Consider the following 20,603-nt stretch of genomic DNA (forward strand, 5'->3'; position numbering starts at 1 on the left):
GGTGTTAATCAAAATAGACCATAAACCTGTAGCAGCTGCAGTCTCCAGGCTGGTCCAGTAAGTGTTAAGGCTACTGTATCAGGAGAGCCCAAAGAGGCCGCTGGGTCTCTGGGTCTCCTTCCCTTCACTTTAGTTCCATCAAGACAACATTTCACTCCCTTTGACTATTAGCACTAATACAGAAGTGCACCTGCTTTCTGCGAGCTGGGATTTTGTGCTTGCAGGACCATTACGGACCCGGGCCTTGCGCATTTACACCCTCCAGTTTGAAGAGGAGCTTTTTTTTCATAGAGAAAGGGATGAGCAGGCAATTGCAAACTCATTAAGAAATATAGAGCTGTATCTCCTTACAGGAACCCCATTTAGATAACGCTCGCTGTGTTCTTCAGGGCTCGCTGCTCCCAGTCTAATACCCGCGCAGGGACTCCATCAAGGCATTACGCCGCCGCCCGCCCGCCAATCCCTCTTTCTTATCACTCTCTCCCTGGACTGAGAGTGCACCACTGCTCAGCCATCACAGAGCCCATAAATCCTAACAGGAGAGCCAGGCTGCTGGGATAGCAGCTCTGTAATGAGGAGACTCCACCACGGTGCTGTAGGCGGAGTGCTGGAGAGCAGTGCTGCGTGGAAGGTGATATTCTTTCCCCTCTTGCATTGGGATGAGCGTGTGTTGAATCTGTTGGCGTTACAGCCAGTTTTGGGGGGAGGGGGAGGGGGGGTGAGGCTGTGGTCAAAGCTGCTGTTTGCCTGTTTAACTGGACAGACAGTTATTCATGGTTGTTTTTTTTCTTTTTTTTTTTGCCTAGTTTGTCCCGCTGGACCTGTTTCAGAGCAGACCGTCCCCTGGGGATAGAGAACAAATCAGCATTGCTCAGTACTGTGTATATAGATTATTTTTTTCTCCATCGTTATGTAACAACATTGACTCAGCTCACTTAAAAAAAGAAACAGTCCCCCTGTAGTCCAGCTCTGTATAGATCCTCAACAATTATCACCACTAATGAACAGTGGTAAGAAACAGAATGTAGAGGATTCCGACGGCTGGGCTGCAGTGTAGCAGCTGGACGGCTGTTACACCGAGATCCAACATTCCGACGTCTTACATAACCGACCCAGGCGTTGGAAGGAAATGGTTAACATGCGGCATTCAGTCAATAGCTCAGTTGTGTGAGTGTGTGTGTGTGGGGGGTTTTTTTTCAGCTTCTGAAGAACATTGCTTTGGCAGTGAAATTGGTGATGAACTCATACTGTTCTGAAGATAAAAATGAGCGAGGAGGCGTCCTTGTGTCGGGGGGGGTGTTAGTCAGCATGAGCAGCTGTGACTCCCACTCTGAGACTCACATGACTGTAATTGAGGAGGGAGATGGTGGATAATGCCATTAAAACCAGGTGAAGCTGCTGGAGAGGAGCCCCATGTGTCAAACACAGTGGGAGGACAAGCCAGAGTGGGCAGGCAACCACACATGGGGGGCGTGGCAGGGAGGTGGAGGGTGATTGGTGGGTGTTGTGTAGGGGTGTGGCTCATGGTATGTGTGCTGTTGTGGGCCCACGGGGGTGGAGCTATTGCTTTGACACAAAGGTCACCTCATCACACAGTGGTGTTTGTGTGTAAAACCGACCGGTATCAACATGTCTAAATCAGTGCTAGCCACGTCTTTAAATGACATAATGCCTCTAGCAGTGCAAGGCAGCAGTGCTTACTCACTGCTGCAGTGAAGGTGAGTCAGTGAGTTATTACCCAAAGAATGTACAAGAATATGAATGTCATTTTTGTGCAGTTTTATTTCAAAGAAAGAATTATCCTGTGAATCTACGATTGGTAGCAAACGTAACCGAGACATACAGTCAGTTGTGTGTCATTGCTCACTTCTCTCCGCCTGCTTTTGACTAAACGCGGACAGGTATCACCACGGTGATGCTGAGAAATGTCCTTTTATGCATGCTTGTAATTCCGTGCACCTCAGCCATTCTTCCTGTTTTGCCATCTTTGATGGCACATGTCACAGGAGCCAGAAAGCCTCCCGTTACACCAGTTGTCAGCTGCTAAATAACAGGATCCATGTTTCATTTGGTCTCGCATCAAAACCTCCCTGAATGCGCACAGTACATGAATGGAGCATTTAAGCTGCCATTGTAACACAGCTTAGCCATACCTCGGATTTGTGCCTTTTTTGTATAAATCAACAGGTAGCATTTCAACGCCAGTATGTCCATGAAGAGTGATGAGAGTGATGCCTGTAGTTTTTAAGCTGTAATTTTATTACAGTTCATGGGCACAGTGCTTGAGGAGAGGACAATATGAGTTCTGGGGAGGATGTTCAAATGAGAGAAGGAGGAGGCTGAGTAATAGATCAATATGTGTACGCCCTTACCTTAGCATCTCCCAGAATGCACCACTACTCACAAACAAAACTCAAACCTACAAAGCCTCTCCCGTGCTACATGGTGCCGACGGACACAAACAGAAGCACGTGAGATTCCTCACAGGTCAGCAGTTCGCGCAGACCAAACGGCAGCCCGTGAGACAGGAGGATTCAAACCCCCGTCCCCCAACAGGTGACTGGAATCTCCATGGAAACCGCTGGCGGGAGAGAACCAGTGCTGGAGAGAGACAGAGAGGGACAGAGAGAGAGAGACAGAAAGGGAGAGAGAGAGAGAAGATTGAGAGAGAAACCCAATTGGCTGTCTCACTCTCCCATTGTGTCTTGCAGAATTGCATTACAGCCTCCACGCACGGCGTAAATGCCTCATCCGCGGCGGTCGCTGGCCATTAGACCGTACTGATGGGAGGCTCTGTCCGCTGGCACGACAGTAAAGAGGATAATGCAATTACAGAGTTACACAGACAGAGAGGGAGGGAAGAGAGACCGATGATTTATTCTCCTGTCTGTGGCCCGGCTCTCATGAGCGGTTCGTGCAGGTGGGCCGGCTGCGTTTGCGCCCACTCTGTAACCAGTGGGGGGTCCGCTTTATGCTTAAAGACAAGTACGCCTTCCTAAAGTCTTAATGCTATGACTTAATGGTGTATGGAATATGTGTTTGATACAGGGATGCACAGTCTCAGGGCACAAAGGCATACAGACACATATCTGGGCAGTCCAGTGGCATTCAGAAAGTTGTCACCTGTGTAGTTGGAAATCTCAAATGTTCTGATATTTTGGTTTAATAAATATATGTCACAGTTCATGGCTTGCATTTTTACAGTTATACATTTATACAGCATTGAGTTAAATATTATGCCATAGATGAGGATGTTTATTAAATATATATTGGTTAATTTGTTTCCAATAGTTGATTGTTGTAGACGTCAGAAAAGGGATGTTGACTGTTGTGATGTAGCATGTTCTCATATTACTGGCATTCGGTACACTAGTTTACTATTAATTGTGGACTACATTCATATGATAATATAATTGTTTTGTACCATTATATGAATAAAATGTATAGGGTGAAATATAGGTGATGTCTGTTGAGAAGTGAGGGATACCTTCAAAGAAAGTTATAAAATTTTATTACATTTTAAAGTAGAAGCTATTTTACTGTTGGTAGGTTGTTAAACATCCATAGATGTATCTTTTGGGGGCATTCCAAATAAACCATTACCAAAGATAAAGCATGGTTTGAGCTGTTGAGTGGCTTGTGCAGTTATCAACACCAATTTGCTCTGAGAACAGATATATTCAGCGTAGGGGGGGTCAGCTTTGATAGCCTCTGCAGGCTATCAACAAGAATCCATTTTCTGTTGTCAGAAGTGTGTGTTGCTTCTTTCCCATGCCTTTCATCTATTTGTAAGTTCTGTCGGTATTTTTAAGTGACATACTAATGCTGAAAGTGCTGTTTTCACATTCTGTCTCTATGTATGCAAGTTTTTGTCCAAGGTGTTTGCCTTTACTTCAGTTGTACATGGGCAGCAGTTTAATGTAGTGGTAAGGAGCAGGGCTTGTAACCGAAAGGTTGCTGGTTCAATTCTCCACTCCACGCGCTGCCATGGTACCCTTGGCCTAGGTGCTTAACTCACAGTTGCTTCAGTGATAATCCAGCTGTATGAATGGATAAAACTGTAACCTATGCAGGTTGCTCTGGATAAGAGCTTCTGCTCAATGTCAATAATGTAATGTAATGTAGTGTGTCTGCCTGGCTGCGTTTGTCTGGACTGAAGTCTGACCTGGCTCCTCCCCCTACCCGCACTCTGTCTCGCGTAGGCGGAATGATGAGGTCACCCACATTAAGATCCAGAACTCGGGGGACTACTACGACCTGTACGGCGGGGAGAAGTTTGCCACGCTGGCGGAGCTGGTGCAGTACTACACCGAGCAGCACGACTTGCTGCGAGAGAGGAACGGAGACGTCATCGAGCTCAAGTACCCCCTCAACTGCAAGGACCCCACGTCCGAGAGGTACGGCCCGCCGACGAGACGGTGCCCTCTACTGTGCGCTACGGAGCAGACGGCGCCTCCCTCTCCCTTTCAGTCAGAGCTGGGGGAAAACTGGCTCTCTGGAATGTCGGGGTTTTCCTTCTGTAGTCTCGTGTTAAAAAAATCTAATCCTAAGCAGGTAACCACACCAGCAACATCTGCATTTTGAAAACCTGTTTTAAAAAAAAAAAACTGGACCCCACCTAAGCGCTCAGAGCTTCATCTGTCTCTAACTTTGCAGTTATTTTCCTCCATCGTTTCTGCTTTCAGGCAGATTTGTAATACCTGATGAGTGAGTGATGTAAGCGGATCTGGAGCTCTGCTCAGCTGAACGCTTTAAGAGGCGATCTCTCACCAGCAGCCTCCCACACACACACACACACATATACAGACCCCCCACACACACACACACACATATATACAGACCCACGGCCTGAGCCGACAAACAATATGTCACATCCAGCACCCAGACACTGCTCCCTTTCCCAGGATCCACTTCAAAAAGACAGGGGGTGGGTGGTGGGGGGTCATACTCCAAATCAAGGCCCTGGTTTTCGATGTACATGGATCAACCTTTCACAAATAAGGGTTTTTTTTATTGCTATGGGGGAAGAAATGCCCCTTTCACAGTAAAATGAGTGAATTAGTTATTGACAAAGAAATGTCTGCTTGTCATGCAAAAAACATGTATACATTAATATTTAATATTTCAGATGGCTGCATTATGGACAGTAGCTAAAATGTATTTCCCTTTTTTTTACCACAAACTGCCGGTTAAAAGCATATAGTTATAAAGAAGATAGGTTATTCAATATGTAGTGCTTTTTAATGCTGGACACATTTTCCAATGTAAGCAAGGTAATTGCAAAGATTCCAGATGACATAATCTGAGCATTAGTCAAGAAATGCAACAAAGGTTTCTCAGTACCAGTGCTTACCAGTGCTGGTGATATACAGCGCTGAGCAGTACCATTCTGTTGAATACCCACCTGCTTGTCATCGTGGGATTTTGGTTAAAACCTTTGTTTTTAAGGTCACTTCACTGGTGTGGCCACCAGTGACAATAAAAATAAATAATATGATGATGATGGTGATAACTTTGAATTACTGTTAGTAGTAGTAGTATTGATTTGCTTGGAATATGCAGGGTAGCTTATTTAGGGTGACATATTTTGTGTCTTACATTGAATTACATTATTGCCATCAAGCAGACGGCCTCATCCAGAGCAACTTACATAGGTTACAGTTTTATCAATTTATATAGCTGGATGTTTACTGAGAAAATTCTGGGTTAAGCACATTGCCCAAGGGTACAACAGCAGCGCCCCACTGGGGAATTGAACCGGAAACCTTTCGGTTACCAGCCCTGCCCCTTGTCTTCCTTACTTATCATCCATTTCAACAACTTGTACTGAAACAGCTCTACGTTGTTCAAGGTTTCAGTGGCGGTACCCCACCTGGGAATCAAACCAGAAACCGCCACCAAATTAAAAAAATACAACCCTGCATGATATTTTTGAAAAGTAGGATGGTTTAAAGGCTCCAGTTACATTTCAGTCCCAGAGAACTGCTCTCTGTAAGGGATAAGCCAAAACTAATGGCTCTGAAGTGAGCTGCAGAAAGAACCGGCGTGCGTCAAGGTGAGGAATCTAGTTAGATGGAAATAGACATCAATGAGCTTCTGATGCCTTTGGCTGTTACCACTTTAATGAGGCATGAGATTGATTTATTCAAAACCATTAGTGTTCCCTGTGGTTTGTATTAGGTGGTATAGGAGTTGTGTATCTATTGTTTTTAGTTTGTACATTTAGTCTGTATATTGTTTTATTTTTCTTTCGTCAGTGTCCTCACTCTTAACCTCAGCTTTTTTAGTTTTGTTTGACTTTCCTGGCATTTTTGTGAAATCCATGAAGACCTCTTTCAGGGCGTTAACCTCCGGTTGGTTTGGAGTGTGGATAGGCTGGTGCACAGAGCTGTTGCAGGGTAATGAGTTTGCATGTCTGCATGAGTTCTTTTCTCTTGCAGACTAAGCCTGACAGCTGGGCAAATAGAATAAGCTCGGAGTGCAACATTGTCGGGGTGGAATTTGAATGATGGCTTAGATATTGCTTCCGCTGAAGACGCTATGAATTTGCTTCCTTCAATTACTGAACAGATTTCCCTGCATCTCTAGAGGCCTGATGGCACCCTACAACATGTGTCACAGTTTACTTTTCCTATCACAGGTAATTAATGCAGAAGTTTTTTTCCAGTTGCGAAGTTGATTGTAATTTGCAATGACTTGTTATATAATCTCCTGATTTAGACAGAAAAGCAGAAGGTGACATATTGCTTTTTGTTTAGCGATCTATTGACCTTGGAGAGGTGTGTTTGTCCCAAATAGAGTGCACTTGATTTAGCTGCCTATTAGGCTGATTAATTACTTCCTGGGATGTCAGAGCCCTCTGAGCCTTTGAAAGGAGGAGATTTTGTCAGGCAGGGATGTCTAATGAGCTCCTAGGTGCGGTCAGGAATGAGATTTGGCAGTAAGTGTCAGGGCTGCATCTTAATGTAACACAACATGACATTTAAACTATTCTGAAAGCGCAAATGAAAAGTCACAGCTGATTGGTGATGTCCCATTCATGGAGACTGGTTAGAGGTTAGTGAAGTTATGCTCTGGTTAGAAATGCATGCTGACATGTTAGTTCACAAAAATAAGAGCCCACCCAGCAGCTGGTTTGTTGCAAAGTTTCCAGCACAACAGCCAAAACTACTGGATAAAGGAGGGTGTTGGTAACTATAGTGACAAGATGATGAATGGGAAGAAGATTCCACTGTGTAGTCTCTGGTGACCGGCTGCACTAAGAGCTCACCCCTCTGCTGGTGTTTATTAAATACCTGAGCCTCCATCTGTGGAGGGGCAAATTTGCCTGTGTTCTGCTGGTGCTGATGTTGTGGGTATTGGGGGGAGGGGGGCTGTGTTGCTTGGAAACCGCCAGAGCAGGCCGAACTACTCTTTTCAGAATTCTTCACTTTTAAATCTCTCCAAATCAACTCTGTCAAAACCAGTACCTCCTGTCTGCTTCCCAACAGAGAAAGAACTGTAAGAACTGGGGGTGGTAGAATGTTTCTCTCGCAGATGACAGCATTTCAATTTGACTTTTTTTGTGTTTGGGGTTTATTCTGGGGTTGTTCATAAGTGAAATTGCTTTCAAGGACCAATTGGGGTGCAGCAGGCAGTGTGCACTGCTGTTCACAAGCTCCACCTAGAGATTGCAGTGAGTTACTACAGCCGGTGCTTATTAGGTCTTGTCACAGTTGATATGACAGTGGGAATTCGAAAGTCTGTGGTCTGAAATTCTCTCAGTCTCTTCCCTACATCGGCAGAAATAAAGGTTCCATGGTCCCTGACTATGAGAATCTATTGTGGGGAGTGGGTCCTGTTTATAATTCGTTATTATTTCGGTGACAGGTTTTTAATGGAGATAACAAATATGTTTTTCTGCCTGGAATAGACACAAACAGTGTGTTTATTAGGGGCTCTGTATTTCTCTTTAACCCTTGATATACTTGAGTATAGCTGAGGACCGCACCTATATGTGGTACCAAGTGTAATTTAAAGGTAATTGAGGTCCAAGGTCAAAATGTTATCACTTTTAATTTGCATGTTGGTCAATGGAAATTTGCAAATGGCTTATCAGAGACAAGTATAGGACTCCTGGCAAATCAGAGATCAGCACAGGACTCATGCCAAATCTCTTGCCAAATGAGTACAGGACCATCCTAATACAGTTTTATGACCATTTTGCCCAAAGGCAAACATTGGGAAGGTTATCTGAATACTGAAACAGTGGGCCGGCAGTGTAGCATAGTGGTTAAGGAGCAGGACTCGATTCCCCACTGGGGCACTGCTGCTGTACCCTTGGGCAAGGTACTTAACCCCCGATTGCTTTAGTAAATATCCAGCTGTACAAATGGATAACATTGTAAAAAAAAAAAAAAAACAGTAATTTATGTAAGTCACTTTGGATAAGAGTGTCTGCTAAATGCCAGTAATGTCATATAATGAAACAGTTTCATGCATAATTACCTTAAGAATATGAGAAGTGTGACTGAAAGGGAACAAACTGCTATAATTATTCCTGTTGGAAGCTTATCACTGCTAAAGCTGCCCCTCTAATGGAAGTAGGAGCAGTGATGATGGTACTGGGGTGAGGATGGTGCTGCGGGGGTTGTGGTGGTGATCTCTTCACACCCCTCTTCTCAGGTGGTACCACGGACACCTCTCCGGCCGGGACGCGGAGAAGCTGCTGATGGAGAAGGGAAAGCCGGGCAGCTTCCTGGTGCGGGAGAGCCAGAGCAAGCCGGGCGACTTCGTCCTGTCCGTCCTCACCAACGAGGAGAAGCACGAGAACGTGGACCGCAGGACCAAGGTCACCCACGTGATGATCCACTACCAGGTACAGCCCAGCGGTTGGGGGCATCGCTCGCGGGCACTGTGCCACGCGCAGACGACACTTCCTTTGAGGTTTCCTTTTCTGAGCCAACAGCACCATTACATTACATTACATGCATTTAGCAGACACTCTCCAGAGCGTCTTCCATCACAATAGAACACAAGCATATCCATTCAGTTTAAACAAGCAACACTGTCAGACCAGGTTCACAACACTCCCAGACCAATGAGTGTGAGCATAACACTATTCAAAGGCCACCAGGTTTCTTTAACTGCGTTTCTCCTGTGCTCTGAAAGCAGGATGGGAAGTATGATGTAGGCGGGGGGGAGAGGTTCGACACCCTGGCCGACTTGGTGGACCACTACAAGAAGAACCCCATGGTGGAGAAGAGCGGGATCGTGGTGCACCTTAAACAGGTGAGAGATGGGCGTGGCTCTACTCACACCTGAGCAGGTAGGAATAGCGCATCCTTATAAGTATGTCACATCCAAAGAATTCACTTTCAGAAAGGTCATCAGATCAAGTAAATGTCACATATTTACGTGGGGATGGTACTACAGGTACTGCTACTGTTGATGTGGTCTATTCTGTTGATTTAAGCTTAAGTAATGTATTAAATACAAGTATTAAAGTTTAAGTTAAGTAAGCAGGTCAACACTTACCACATAGTGTCTCGTTCTGAAATGACTTCTGCTCACGTAAAAACATTAATCTGTTAACAAACTTAATTTTGTAGGGTTTCATATACAGCATAAATGCATGTTTGTCCTCATTTAGAATGGGTAGCTCTGTGATCTGATTCTGTGAATTAAGTGTATGATCTAAAAGTAAAAGTAAATTTATCCTCTTTTTCCAAATCAAAGCCCTTCAATGCCACCAGGATAAACGCAGCTAACATTGAGAACCGGGTTCGGGAGCTGAACAAAGTGGCTGACAACTCAGAGAAGCCCAAGCAAGGATTCTGGGAAGAGTTTGAGGTGCGTTTTCCCCCTGTGGGAAAAATCCACGTCATACTTCTGTGTCCTCTGTTATGTTCTTTCTTTAAAGGGCAATCTAATGCTTGGAATCCATTTATCTGCCTTATCTGTGTGCTACTTTAACATGACTTATGCAGCTGTTTGCATTTCAGCTGATCTCACTTACTGCTTGAGTGCTCTGGACTCCAGAACATCTTTAGAGGTTAAATTTTTCAGCATCGCCTACACCCACCTACATTGCCTTTGTAAATAAAATGAGCTAGCCAAGATGCTGACAAGTATACAAAGGAGGCACAAACACTGATGCTTATGTATTTTCTATTGCCTTTTTGGACTTCCTGGAACAATGCAAGCTATTACCACTGCAGTGTACAGTAGGGGCCTCTAGGGGGTGCTGTAATGGCACACTCACCCTGTGGCAGGCTTAATTTTGCCACTGCTGAGTTCAGTACACAAGGCCACAGCTCATCAGTATTCACCCGGAAAGAACCACAGGGAATTAAGCTGTTTTTATTCCGTGCGGCTCTGCTCTGAGGTTGTCCTCTGTGGCTTTTTTTGTGTGTCCTGGCTGTTTTTATCCCATGTGACATTGCTGTGTGGTTGTCCCTCCACTGTGAGCTTGTCCCCTGTGTAGCTGCTAGCTATTTTCTCCCCTGTGTTCCTCTAGGTGCTGCAGCAGCAGGAATGTAAGCTCCTGTACCCCAGAAAAGAAGGCCAGCGGCCAGAGAACAAGAGCAAAAACAGATACAAGAACATCCTGCCCTGTGAGTGGCCCTTTGGGAGCCGTTTTGGGTTACTGAAAGCTTTTCCATCAGAACACTCTCACACTGTGTGAGAACAGGCCGTTCAGCCAAACTCATTCCTTCATTTACCACTAATGTGGAGTGAGTCTATCACTGTCAGAAGTGGCTGCGTAAGGCAGGCCTTCTCATACAAAATGCACAGTATAGAAGGGATAGTGTAATTGTGCTGAAAAAGGGGCAGGGGTTGTGTCTCATGACTTGTCCTATGTAAGTAATATCTGTCTCGTGTCCTAGTTGACACCACACGAGTGGAGCTGAAGGAGGCAGACCCGGGAGTGCCCGGCTCTGACTACATCAATGCCAACTACATCCGGGTGAGCTGTGCCTGTCCCTGGCTCTTCTCCTCTCTCCTCCCCCGTCAGAGGAAGGCTGTGCATGCCCGGCATGTTGGATTCGCATATTATCTAGCTATTTCTCTGATTTTGGAACATTTTTCATTTGTTTGTTTGCTCCTCCAGAATTTGCACGAGGAAGGGCGCTACATGGACGAGGGCAAAGTCTTCATCGCCACCCAGGGCTGCTTGCAGAACACCGTCATAGACTTCTGGAAGATGGTGTACCAGGAGAACACGCACGTCATCGTCATGACAACCAAGGAGATGGAGAGAGGCCGGGTAGGGCCATGCTCAGTGCACCTCGCCGTAGTGACGTCAGCTCCCTCTCTTGCTGTATTTCTGGCTATTTTAACAACGGAGGTTTCAGAGTGTAAACGTGTCCCCCCACAGAACAAGTGCGTGCGGTACTGGCCTGACATCGACTGCACTAAGGAGTTCGGGAAGGTGCGCGTTAAGAACATCGAGGAGCGGCCGGCCCAGGACTACGTCCTGCGAGAGCTGGAGGTCACGCGCACGGACAGGGTGAGGGCTCTGTCTCCCCTAAAGGGCATGGGCACTGGGGGCTGCTTCGTTTTTTAATGGCAGAGGGTCACATGGTTGAGGGTATCCCAATTGAGAAAGAGGAGATTTGAGTTCCCCTCGATCCCCTTCAACTGAGCGTACGCAAGGGTGCACCTCCTGCTGTTGGGATACTCCAGGATGTGAATCTGCGTCAGATTGGTCTTTTTCAATGCTCAGACTAATGTCAATCACCTTGATATTTATCCAGTTATTACACAGCATTTGTCAAGAGGTAGGTATGGACTTGCCTATAATCATATTATAACCATGCACTTACAGCGTGAGAAGATAAAAGATTACTTCACCCAGACATTTTATTTATTATTATTATTATTTTTTATTTTATGTATATAATGCCAGTATTGTTAACATTATGATTGATATGATCCAGATGTCACCGCCTCTGCCATTTCTATGGTTTTATGTAGAATCGTGCATATCTTTCCTGTTGCTCTTGTTAGGTCACAAGCCAAGGCAATGGAATGATGACAGCATACTGTGTCTCAAATGTGCCCTCAAATAACACTCTTACTCTCCATGGTTATATGAGGTCACATGAAGTATAAAGTCGTTTACACTTCTCTTACCTGCTTGGATTGGGCCGCAGACATTATCTGTGTCCCTCCTGCTGAGACAGTGAAGTTAGGTGTCACTCTGTCTCTTCCACACCAGCGCTAATTTGAGTTCTGATTTGGGTCTGGTTCCAGAATGACCCGCCCAGATACATCTGGCACTACCAGTACCTGAGCTGGCCGGATCATGGGGTCCCCAACGAACCTGGAGGGGTTCTGAGTTTCCTGGACCAGGTGAACCGAGCCCAGAGCGCCTTTCCTCAGACCGGACCCATTGTGGTCCACTGCAGGTGAGAGCTGGCTTCATCCCTACAGGCCCCAGGCCTTTATTCTGTGGCCTGATCATTCCCACTTCCACCAGTCTTTCAACCTCAAGGTCTGTACTTCAAGACAAGTGGGTTGCATTGTGGTGTAGTGGTAAGGAGCAGGTGCCTGTAACCGAAAGGTTGCTGGTTTGATTCCCTGGTGGGGCACTGCTGCTGTACCCATGAGCAAGGTACTTAACCCTCAACTATTGCCACAGTAAATATCCACCTGTATTAATGGGTAAAACTATATCCCATGTGAGGTGTTCTGCATAGGAGTGCCTGCTAAATGACAATAATTTCGTGAGTGGTATTTTCATTTCGCCTCTTTGCTTTTCTGTCCCTCCGTCCCTTCGTCCTTCCAGTGCAGGGATCGGAAGAACCGGAACAATCATTGTGATTGACCTCCTCATCGACATCATTAACAGACAAGGTCAGAACCGTGAAAACTCCGAACACTTCCGTCCGTATGCCCTCCACCTCAGCCGATCCAAATATTACCCCCGTGAGAGTGTGGGGCCGTGGGCCAAGCCTGTCGCCCTGTCACCCTATCACCCTATCACTCTATCACCCCGTCACCCTGTCCCGTGTCCTCCAGGGCTGGACTGTGACATCGACATCCCCAAGACCATCCAGATGGTGCGTCAGCAGCGTTCGGGGATGGTGCAGACCGAGGCCCAGTACAAGTTCATCTACATGGCCGTGCAGCAGTACATCGACACGGCGCAGAAGAGGCTGGAGGAGGAGCAGGTACAGAGCCAGCATGGGTTTCAGTCCACTTAAGGCACAGAGCATTGTGTGATGTAGCCGTGTAGCATTATGCGGTATATCACTTGTTTATTTATCAATTATTTTATTTAGTGTAGCAACATTTGATTATCAGGTTTGCACAGAACGCGTTGCAGTGGGCATTTTCCAGAGGGATTCAAAAAACTGAAAAAGTATATTTTTCCAATATGGCCCATAGGGTGAAGGCACAGAGCATTGTGTGATGTAGCCGTATAGCATTATGCGGTATATCACTTGTTTATTTATCAATTATTTTATTTAGTGTAGCAACATTTGATTATCAGGTTTGCACAGAACGCATTGCAGTGGGCATTTTCCAGAGGGATTCAAAAAACTGAACAAATAGATTTTTCCAATATGGCCCATAGGATTAAACTCCCGAAAAAGGGCATCATAATAAAATTAGCTAAAGCATGAACCTGCTAACACACTAAACTATCAGGAACCCCTGTTGTGTTATCAAACTCTAAATTCATCCTGATTGTTACTTTCCTATGACTGTCAGGGGGTGCGGTTAAATATTACCTGTTCCTAGCTCCATTTGCTGGCCCTACTCCCTTTCTCTTCTTTTACCAGCTACCTTCCCCTGTATAACAAGGGGGCTGGCATTGGCTGTTGCCTGCTATAAGCAGACACTGGGCAGGTGTGTATTTTGACTGGCAGGATCCTCCCAGAGGGCAGGGTAAATGCCACACAGTTGTGTACAACCAATCTGCTGAATGTATTTTCATATTTACCAGCCTGATAAAAAACTTTGTAATTGTTAAAATGGTTATAGGCTTTATTGCCAGCAAACATCTATTATTACTTACCACACAGCTAATTTCTGCCAGTCGCCATGTTATTTCCAGACACACATGCTCATTATTATGATAGCTGGTGGGGAAATGAAATGAGTGCCAGACCACTGGATATGAGTGTCATGTGTTTCCCTGCTCTAATTCGGTGCTACATGTGCTGGAAGGAAGCGACCAGAGCAATCCTCGCTGCGAAACGGGACATTTATCATAGATGTTACGGGCTCAGAAAAACACAGTACTTGTAAACATGATTCAGTGAGTGTTCTGCTCCCCACCTGCTACTCCCTGGCTGTTGAAGATGAGCTGAACAGTGATGTCATTAACTGTGAGTTGGTGCAGGCTGTTAGTAGTGTAATACCACACAAGCTGACAAACTGAAGTTCAGAGCACAGCTGCAGACTGCCATCAGCTTTGAGCTGGCGCAGGCTTTTGGTAGTTACAAACCGTGTACAGTTTATGACGCAGATAGAGACTGCCACCGGCTGTTTGTCACAGTGCAAATTTGGACCGCACACCCGCCCGCTGTGTCCCAGTAACGGAAACGTTGCTCTTGGACCTTGTTGCAGAGGAACAAAATGAAGGAGAGGGAGTACTCGAACATCAAGTACCCCCAGATGACCAACGCCAAGCCGAAACCCAACATGACCATCTCGCGCTCCTCCTCCTCTGTGTGAGTAAAGCGTAAAAAAAAAACACACACATACACACACTGTACCAGTAGGCTTTCACAATGATCTAACCCTGCGCCAGTGAAAATGAGTCAGGCAAATATGGATTCTGGTACATTAAGGAACCAACACAAGTAGGATGTCCATTAACACGGCTGTGGCAGTCAGGTCTCAGTGCATCCACGGCCTTTCTGTTGTAGTAACATGACCTGTCGTCAGTAATCGAACTTTAGTTCATAAAAACCTGCAGGAGTGAAGTACATCGACTTGACTTTTCTGTCTCCAGGTAGAATCTGTAACATTGTTTAACCTTTGAGAGAGTTTGAAAAAAAATGAAGGTTTGAAATTCAGTTGAAAAGACTGCCATTTATTGATCACTTTGGTGTAGCAGCTTATCCGCTGGTGGTGCAATTCTCCAGCAAACGTGAGTTTTCTTACTGACTCCAAGTGAGGAAAAGTACAGTGAAACCTGCAGGGGATTGGCTGGGTAAAGCAAAATAGAGACCAGGTTGTGGATAGCACTATAGTGGTACACAGAGGGAAATCGCAAAAGTTCTGGAGGGTGCTTTAGAGAGCCTTTTGAATTATAAATTTCCTCAGGCTCATATAAATCACCTTCCCGCTAATGTATGCGCTTCCTCTGATGGATGTCCTGGGTGAAACGAGCTGTTCCTCAACCCCCGGCGCCCCCAACCTCCCTTTTTGTTTCTCAGGATGAACGATGACTCCGCGTCCGTGTACGAGAACCTGAACATTAAAAACCCAAAGACCCCTGGGAGCACCAACAGCAGGAGATAAGCCATGCGGGCCGCCCATCACTCTGCGCTTCCCTGTGAGTCCTCCGTCACACGCTCGCACAGTAATCACCGTGTGAAGAGGGTAAATGCGCCACAGGCTGGGGTGTGATGGGGGGGGGGGGGGGGGGGGGGGGGCGATGGAGTGAATGTACAGAGAGAGGACTTTATCATTATGATTCATTGCCACCTTATAATACAGAAACCTATCTCAACCATATCGCAGTGGAAACAGTGTTTCTCTAAAAGCAGCTCTTTGCTTACACTCAGAACCGATTGTGTAATGGATAGCAGTCTTTCCAACACCAACAGAGAAAATTCAGTAGTGCCAAATCTCTGCAAGTTGACATTTGTTATGAAGTATCCTGGCTTAAAAGTATAATGCAGCCAAAGAGAGCCATTTTTTCTCTGTTTGGAAACAGCTGTCAGAATGTAACTTTGAGGGCTGACAGGAGTGGGGAAAAAAATCAAGGAACAAAGTTAGAGCATCACCATGGAGAAATGCAGTTCGGTGTGATTCAGTGTCTTGGTCTAACCTTTAAGCTGATTGCCAGCAGGTAGGCAGTGTGAAAATTTTTCGAAGGGCATGGTGATTGCGTAATATCAGGAAGTGAGTAAATTGCGTTTCCGTTTTGCGTGTGGTGTGTCAGCTGTGTGGGACTGTTTTGTGTGTGTAGCTGCAATGGAGATGCCGGCTCGCACCCCCGGGTGGGCGGAGCTTCTGAGGCACGGAGATCCCGGGGATGGCGGTGAGATGGAGCCGGGGGCAGGGACGCCAGATGCCCCCCCTCCCTCCCCGGTGGCCTGCTGGAGTTCCCCGCCACAGAGAGCAGCGCGGCGCAGTGGCCTTCACCCCACCCCACCCCCCACCCCCATCTGTCCGTCCGTCTGTCTGTCCGTCCATCCCATGCCCTCACCGGCTTGCGCTCACGTTCAAAGTGCCTCTTCCACAGCCGAGCCTGTCAAAGCTCAACCCTGCCCAATCTCTGCTGTCCCCGAAAGCAAACCCTCTGATCTTTTTTCCTTGGATGTAATAGGTTTACTCTTTAGATATAAGAAAAAATATATATGAATATATATTTAATGTATATACTGAGAAGCAAAGGGTTATGCACAGCTCTTCAGAATCTGCTCTGCCTACTAGATGTATCTACTGTACTGTAACCAAAGATCTCTGGCTCCTGTTTTTTTTTTATTCTGTAATTGCGATCAGGATTGAACTGAGTTACAGAGACGAGAGCGATCATGGTGTGATTTGCTGCCATACAGAGCACATGAAATCAAAACTCGTATCTGCCTGATCCCAAAGACAGCACCCAACTTTGAAAAAAAAAATCCTACAAAACAGATCTTTTTGTAAGTATCGGATTGTCCACCAACCGTCTCTTGCAATGACAGACTGCCAGTGGCTTTCAGTATTGGAGGAACAGTGACCTCCGGATATAGTTTTAGTGTAAACACAGAAAATTGCACTTTTTTAAGATTCAGAAATATGGAAAAGTTTTTGAAATTTCTATGTCTCGTAAAGCTCAGGTGTCGTTATGCACCCAAGTTTCTTTTTTAAGAGGTTCATCTTGCAAAGCCATGTTTTCCAGGCTGCTCCAGACAGGAAGGAAGCCGCGCACTGTGTGAAGGTCATCTCAGGCGCCGATCTCTCTGTGAAGGGATCAGTGGTCTCCAATCTCTATGACAGATTCCTTCAGTGGGTAGTTTTGGGCTTGGAGAGCAGTGGGCCCTGACCAACCTGCCTTTCCGTGCAATGGCCTCCTCATGGGTTATGGGTCACCCTCCCAAGCCGACAACATCTAACCCACTAGCACTAATTCACCTTCTCCTTTAGACTTACCCTGATGCTGTAATCCTAGCGTTTTATTTTTATCTTAGATTTTTATTATTATTTCTCCATTATTTTTTCCCTGATTCTTCTTAATGTTTAATGTGAAAATTTGCTTATGTATTTTTTTTTTTTAAATGTAGCACATAATTTTATTTTAGTGATGATTTTTATTTTTGGAGGAACAGATACGCCGAGAGCTTTTGTGGTCTATATCTGTGGTGTGGTGAAGTAGTCACTGTGAGTGAAGATGATGAGGAAACTGCTTCCTGCTCTATTCTGAGGCCTCTCACTGTCTGACCAGTGAGCTGCATAATTCCCTCATACAGTGAAACCACTAATGTACAGCATAAATCATTATATGAAGGATGGAGGGATTGTACATGGCAGCAATACTCATCATAATTCATTAGATGAAGCAATGAATATCCAAGATTGTGATGGGACAGTGATGAGATATGTAGTTCAGGATGAACCCCGTGGAGCTCTCTGGATGACATCGTCCATATAGAGGCCGTGTTTAACATCTGCCTGGCCAGGAGAGAGAGAGAGAGAGAGAGAGAGAGAGAGAGCGAAAGAGACAGAGAGAGAGAGAGCGAGAGAGAGAGAGAGAGGGACCTGCCTCACGTCAGCAGGTCTGTGACGTGCACAGCCTCCATCGAAGTCTTTAGCAAAACACTGCCAGGCCAGATGGCCCCTCAGCCCAGGATTAAACAACAGATTTGTGTAAGAAAAAAAAACATTAATTTGCCAAGGGGCTGTAATCCAGGCGTGACGGGGGTGGGAGTAAGCAGACACCACCGATGATGTCAGCAGGTGTGATGCGCTTCACGGCCACGTAACACACGCCTGGATCCTTCTGACCAGAGTTGCACAAGGCCTCCAGAGCTCTCCCTTAGAATTTTTTCATATTCTTCGGCTCAGCCCTGCGTCCTGGAATCATCAGTATGTGACTGTGGAAGATAATCCTCCTAGAGATGGCGGCTGTGATGTCACAGCTCTCTGGAGAAGTGTGTGTTTTCATGTTGAGCCACACATGTAGGGGAATGGGTACTGGATTTTGTGCAAAATTGCGCGAGGGGCTCAAACATAGAGTCCCTCAAAGGGAGAAGTGAAGAAAGGATGGTCAAACATTGCAAATGGAGCGAGCAAGCATTATAGACTACTGTGTTTATGAAGGGCCAGTCACAATATATTTCCATGTTCTGAAAACAGATTATGTGAAGCTATAATAGTTTATATTTGAATGGTGTCACTGTACGCTAACAGACACAGGTATTTTTTGTAATTTTAGCCATCGCAGAGTTGTGACATTGAATTAATATTGGACAAAAGTAACATTTGTAACACAATCTTTTTTTACCTAAAAGTGAAAGACAAAAGGCATTGCATTAATCAGAACTGCTCAACTGCAGTCTGCATTCAGGTTTCTGCGCTAGCCACTGGAAAACAGGCGAAGAGACTCCTGACCTATGCACTCTCTCTGGTAAAAGACTTGGCTATGCAACAGTTACCTGTTGCACTAAAGTGGCCAAGTGGCATCCCCTGTTACCATAGAAAGCCCCAAGTAAACACTGAAAGTATAAGATAGTAAAATGATCCATCCCTGTCTGCTGTAACAGCCTTCCTCCAGCCCTGCATCAGAGCTTCACTAGAATATTGTACCTGCTTATTTTGCTCTTTCTGTGCTTGAAGGCAACTAAGCTGATGATTTTTATGATATTGTACTTTGCCTCTTTGATAACGAGGTCTGATTTTTATGTGGTAATTTATTGAGACTTAAATACTTGAAATATGTTAGTGAACTGCTGAACCACAACTTCATTTAGTAATTTTTAGCTTCCAGAATGTCTGTAGGCTTTAAAAAAAAAAAAGTTTATTTTAGTCCGCTAGCCATATGCTGTCAGTGTTGTAAGCTTCATTTTAGAGGGTTTTTCTTGTTTTACTGAAGTGTTTGTGTAGTTTTTTATTATTATTATTATTATTGTACATTATTCAGTAAGTGATACATTTTTTATTCTGTAAGAATGTTGTGACTGCGATTATTATTATTAATATTATTGTCATTATTATTGTTGTTATTATCATCATCATCAGTCATGCATTGTATGTTTATGAATGATTAAAATCTGTAACCAAAACAGAACATGAAGCTATACTTTTAAGATCTGTTTTATTTTCCTGTTCGTCACTTTGGATTTACTTGAAAATTTCAGTCCGATGATGCTGTGTGTGTGGGTTCTTTTTTTTTTTTTTAACCCTTGTTCCTCACCGTGGTGTGTGCTTGATTGGCGTTGTGGAGTGCTGACTGTGTGTCTGTCTCAGATGAAGATGACTGCCCTCTTGCACTGTCTCAGCCTCGAACGCCTTCTGTCCTGGCAAACAGCCCATGCGATTATGAATACTTAAGAGAAAAAAATATTAAAAGGAAAATCTGGAATATAAACATTTAAATGTCTTAATTGGTTTATTTATTTCGTTCATGTTGTAAAGGAGTGAAACTGAACCGTCCACTGTTCAAATATTTAACAGTGAAATCACTGACTTCAGAGAGAGGTCCATTTGTTGCATCAAGAAACAACAGGAAAGAAGAAGAAAAATTCAGGTTGTATTTTTTCACACTGATCTTCATGAAGAAGAGCCTAAGGCCATGCATACATTATTTAATGTATATTCTCACTTTTCCTTTGATTTGCAGTGAGTCATTATTTACATAGCAAGAACTGGAGGTTCATGTATGGGGCAAAGAAGTGCAGTTTAAATATTTGATTAGAATAGAATAGAATAGAATAGAATAGAATAGAATAGAATAGAAAGCCTTTATTGTCATTATACAAGTACAATGAGATTTAAAGCTTCTCTATACAGTGCACACATAACTTAAACATAGAAATAGAATAGAAAAGAAAATAAAACTATAGTAGAATATAAAAACTATAAAAGTATAAAATATAAAATTACTAACAACTGTACATAAACTCTGCAAAGGTTGTGCTAAAGTGACTGAGTGGCTAGATATGCTAGATATAGGGGAACCATTCTGTATTCAAATGTAATTTTATTCTAAATTCACAACTCTACTCTGTAGTATTGTCATTTATATTTAAGTTGGTTTGTTTTCTTTTAACAGAATAGGTCAGAGTGTGCATAGTTCACTGGTGTCTGTATGTGTGTGTGCGCACACACACATATATAATTACTCCAGCTGTTTGACTTTATTTATTTGGCCGACACTCGTGTCCAGATCGACTCACAAGGCCGTCATAGTGCAATAAATTTCATGCCGTCCTGCAAACCATGCCACAAAGCCA

At 44.7% G+C, this 20,603-nt stretch overlaps 1 protein-coding gene across 4 annotated transcripts in view; it reads left to right on the forward strand.

Annotated features, from left to right (window-relative positions):
- LOC118781217 (tyrosine-protein phosphatase non-receptor type 11-like) overlaps positions 1–17,312 on the forward strand; it is a 42,653-nt gene extending 25,341 nt beyond the window's left edge. For all 4 annotated transcript variants that reach the window (XM_036534150.1, XM_036534151.1, XM_036534153.1 and 1 more), the window contains 14 exons: positions 4,203–4,397; positions 8,665–8,857; positions 9,154–9,270; positions 9,718–9,831; positions 10,499–10,595; positions 10,869–10,948; positions 11,093–11,248; positions 11,360–11,491; positions 12,238–12,392; positions 12,773–12,840; positions 13,006–13,157; positions 14,563–14,666; positions 15,378–15,496; positions 16,136–17,312. In XM_036534150.1, the coding sequence (XP_036390043.1) occupies positions 4,203–4,397; positions 8,665–8,857; positions 9,154–9,270; positions 9,718–9,831; positions 10,499–10,595; positions 10,869–10,948; positions 11,093–11,248; positions 11,360–11,491; positions 12,238–12,392; positions 12,773–12,840; positions 13,006–13,157; positions 14,563–14,666; positions 15,378–15,462 (1,648 nt within the window). In that variant the 3' untranslated portion in view covers positions 15,463–15,496; positions 16,136–17,312. The remainder of the gene's footprint in view (positions 1–4,202; positions 4,398–8,664; positions 8,858–9,153; positions 9,271–9,717; positions 9,832–10,498; positions 10,596–10,868; positions 10,949–11,092; positions 11,249–11,359; positions 11,492–12,237; positions 12,393–12,772; positions 12,841–13,005; positions 13,158–14,562; positions 14,667–15,377; positions 15,497–16,135) is intronic.
- Positions 17,313–20,603: the final 3,291 nt, after the last annotated feature.

The sequence above is a fragment of the Megalops cyprinoides genome, chromosome 7 (assembly GCF_013368585.1).
Source record: "Megalops cyprinoides isolate fMegCyp1 chromosome 7, fMegCyp1.pri, whole genome shotgun sequence".
Lineage (NCBI taxonomy): Eukaryota > Metazoa > Chordata > Actinopteri > Elopiformes > Megalopidae > Megalops > Megalops cyprinoides.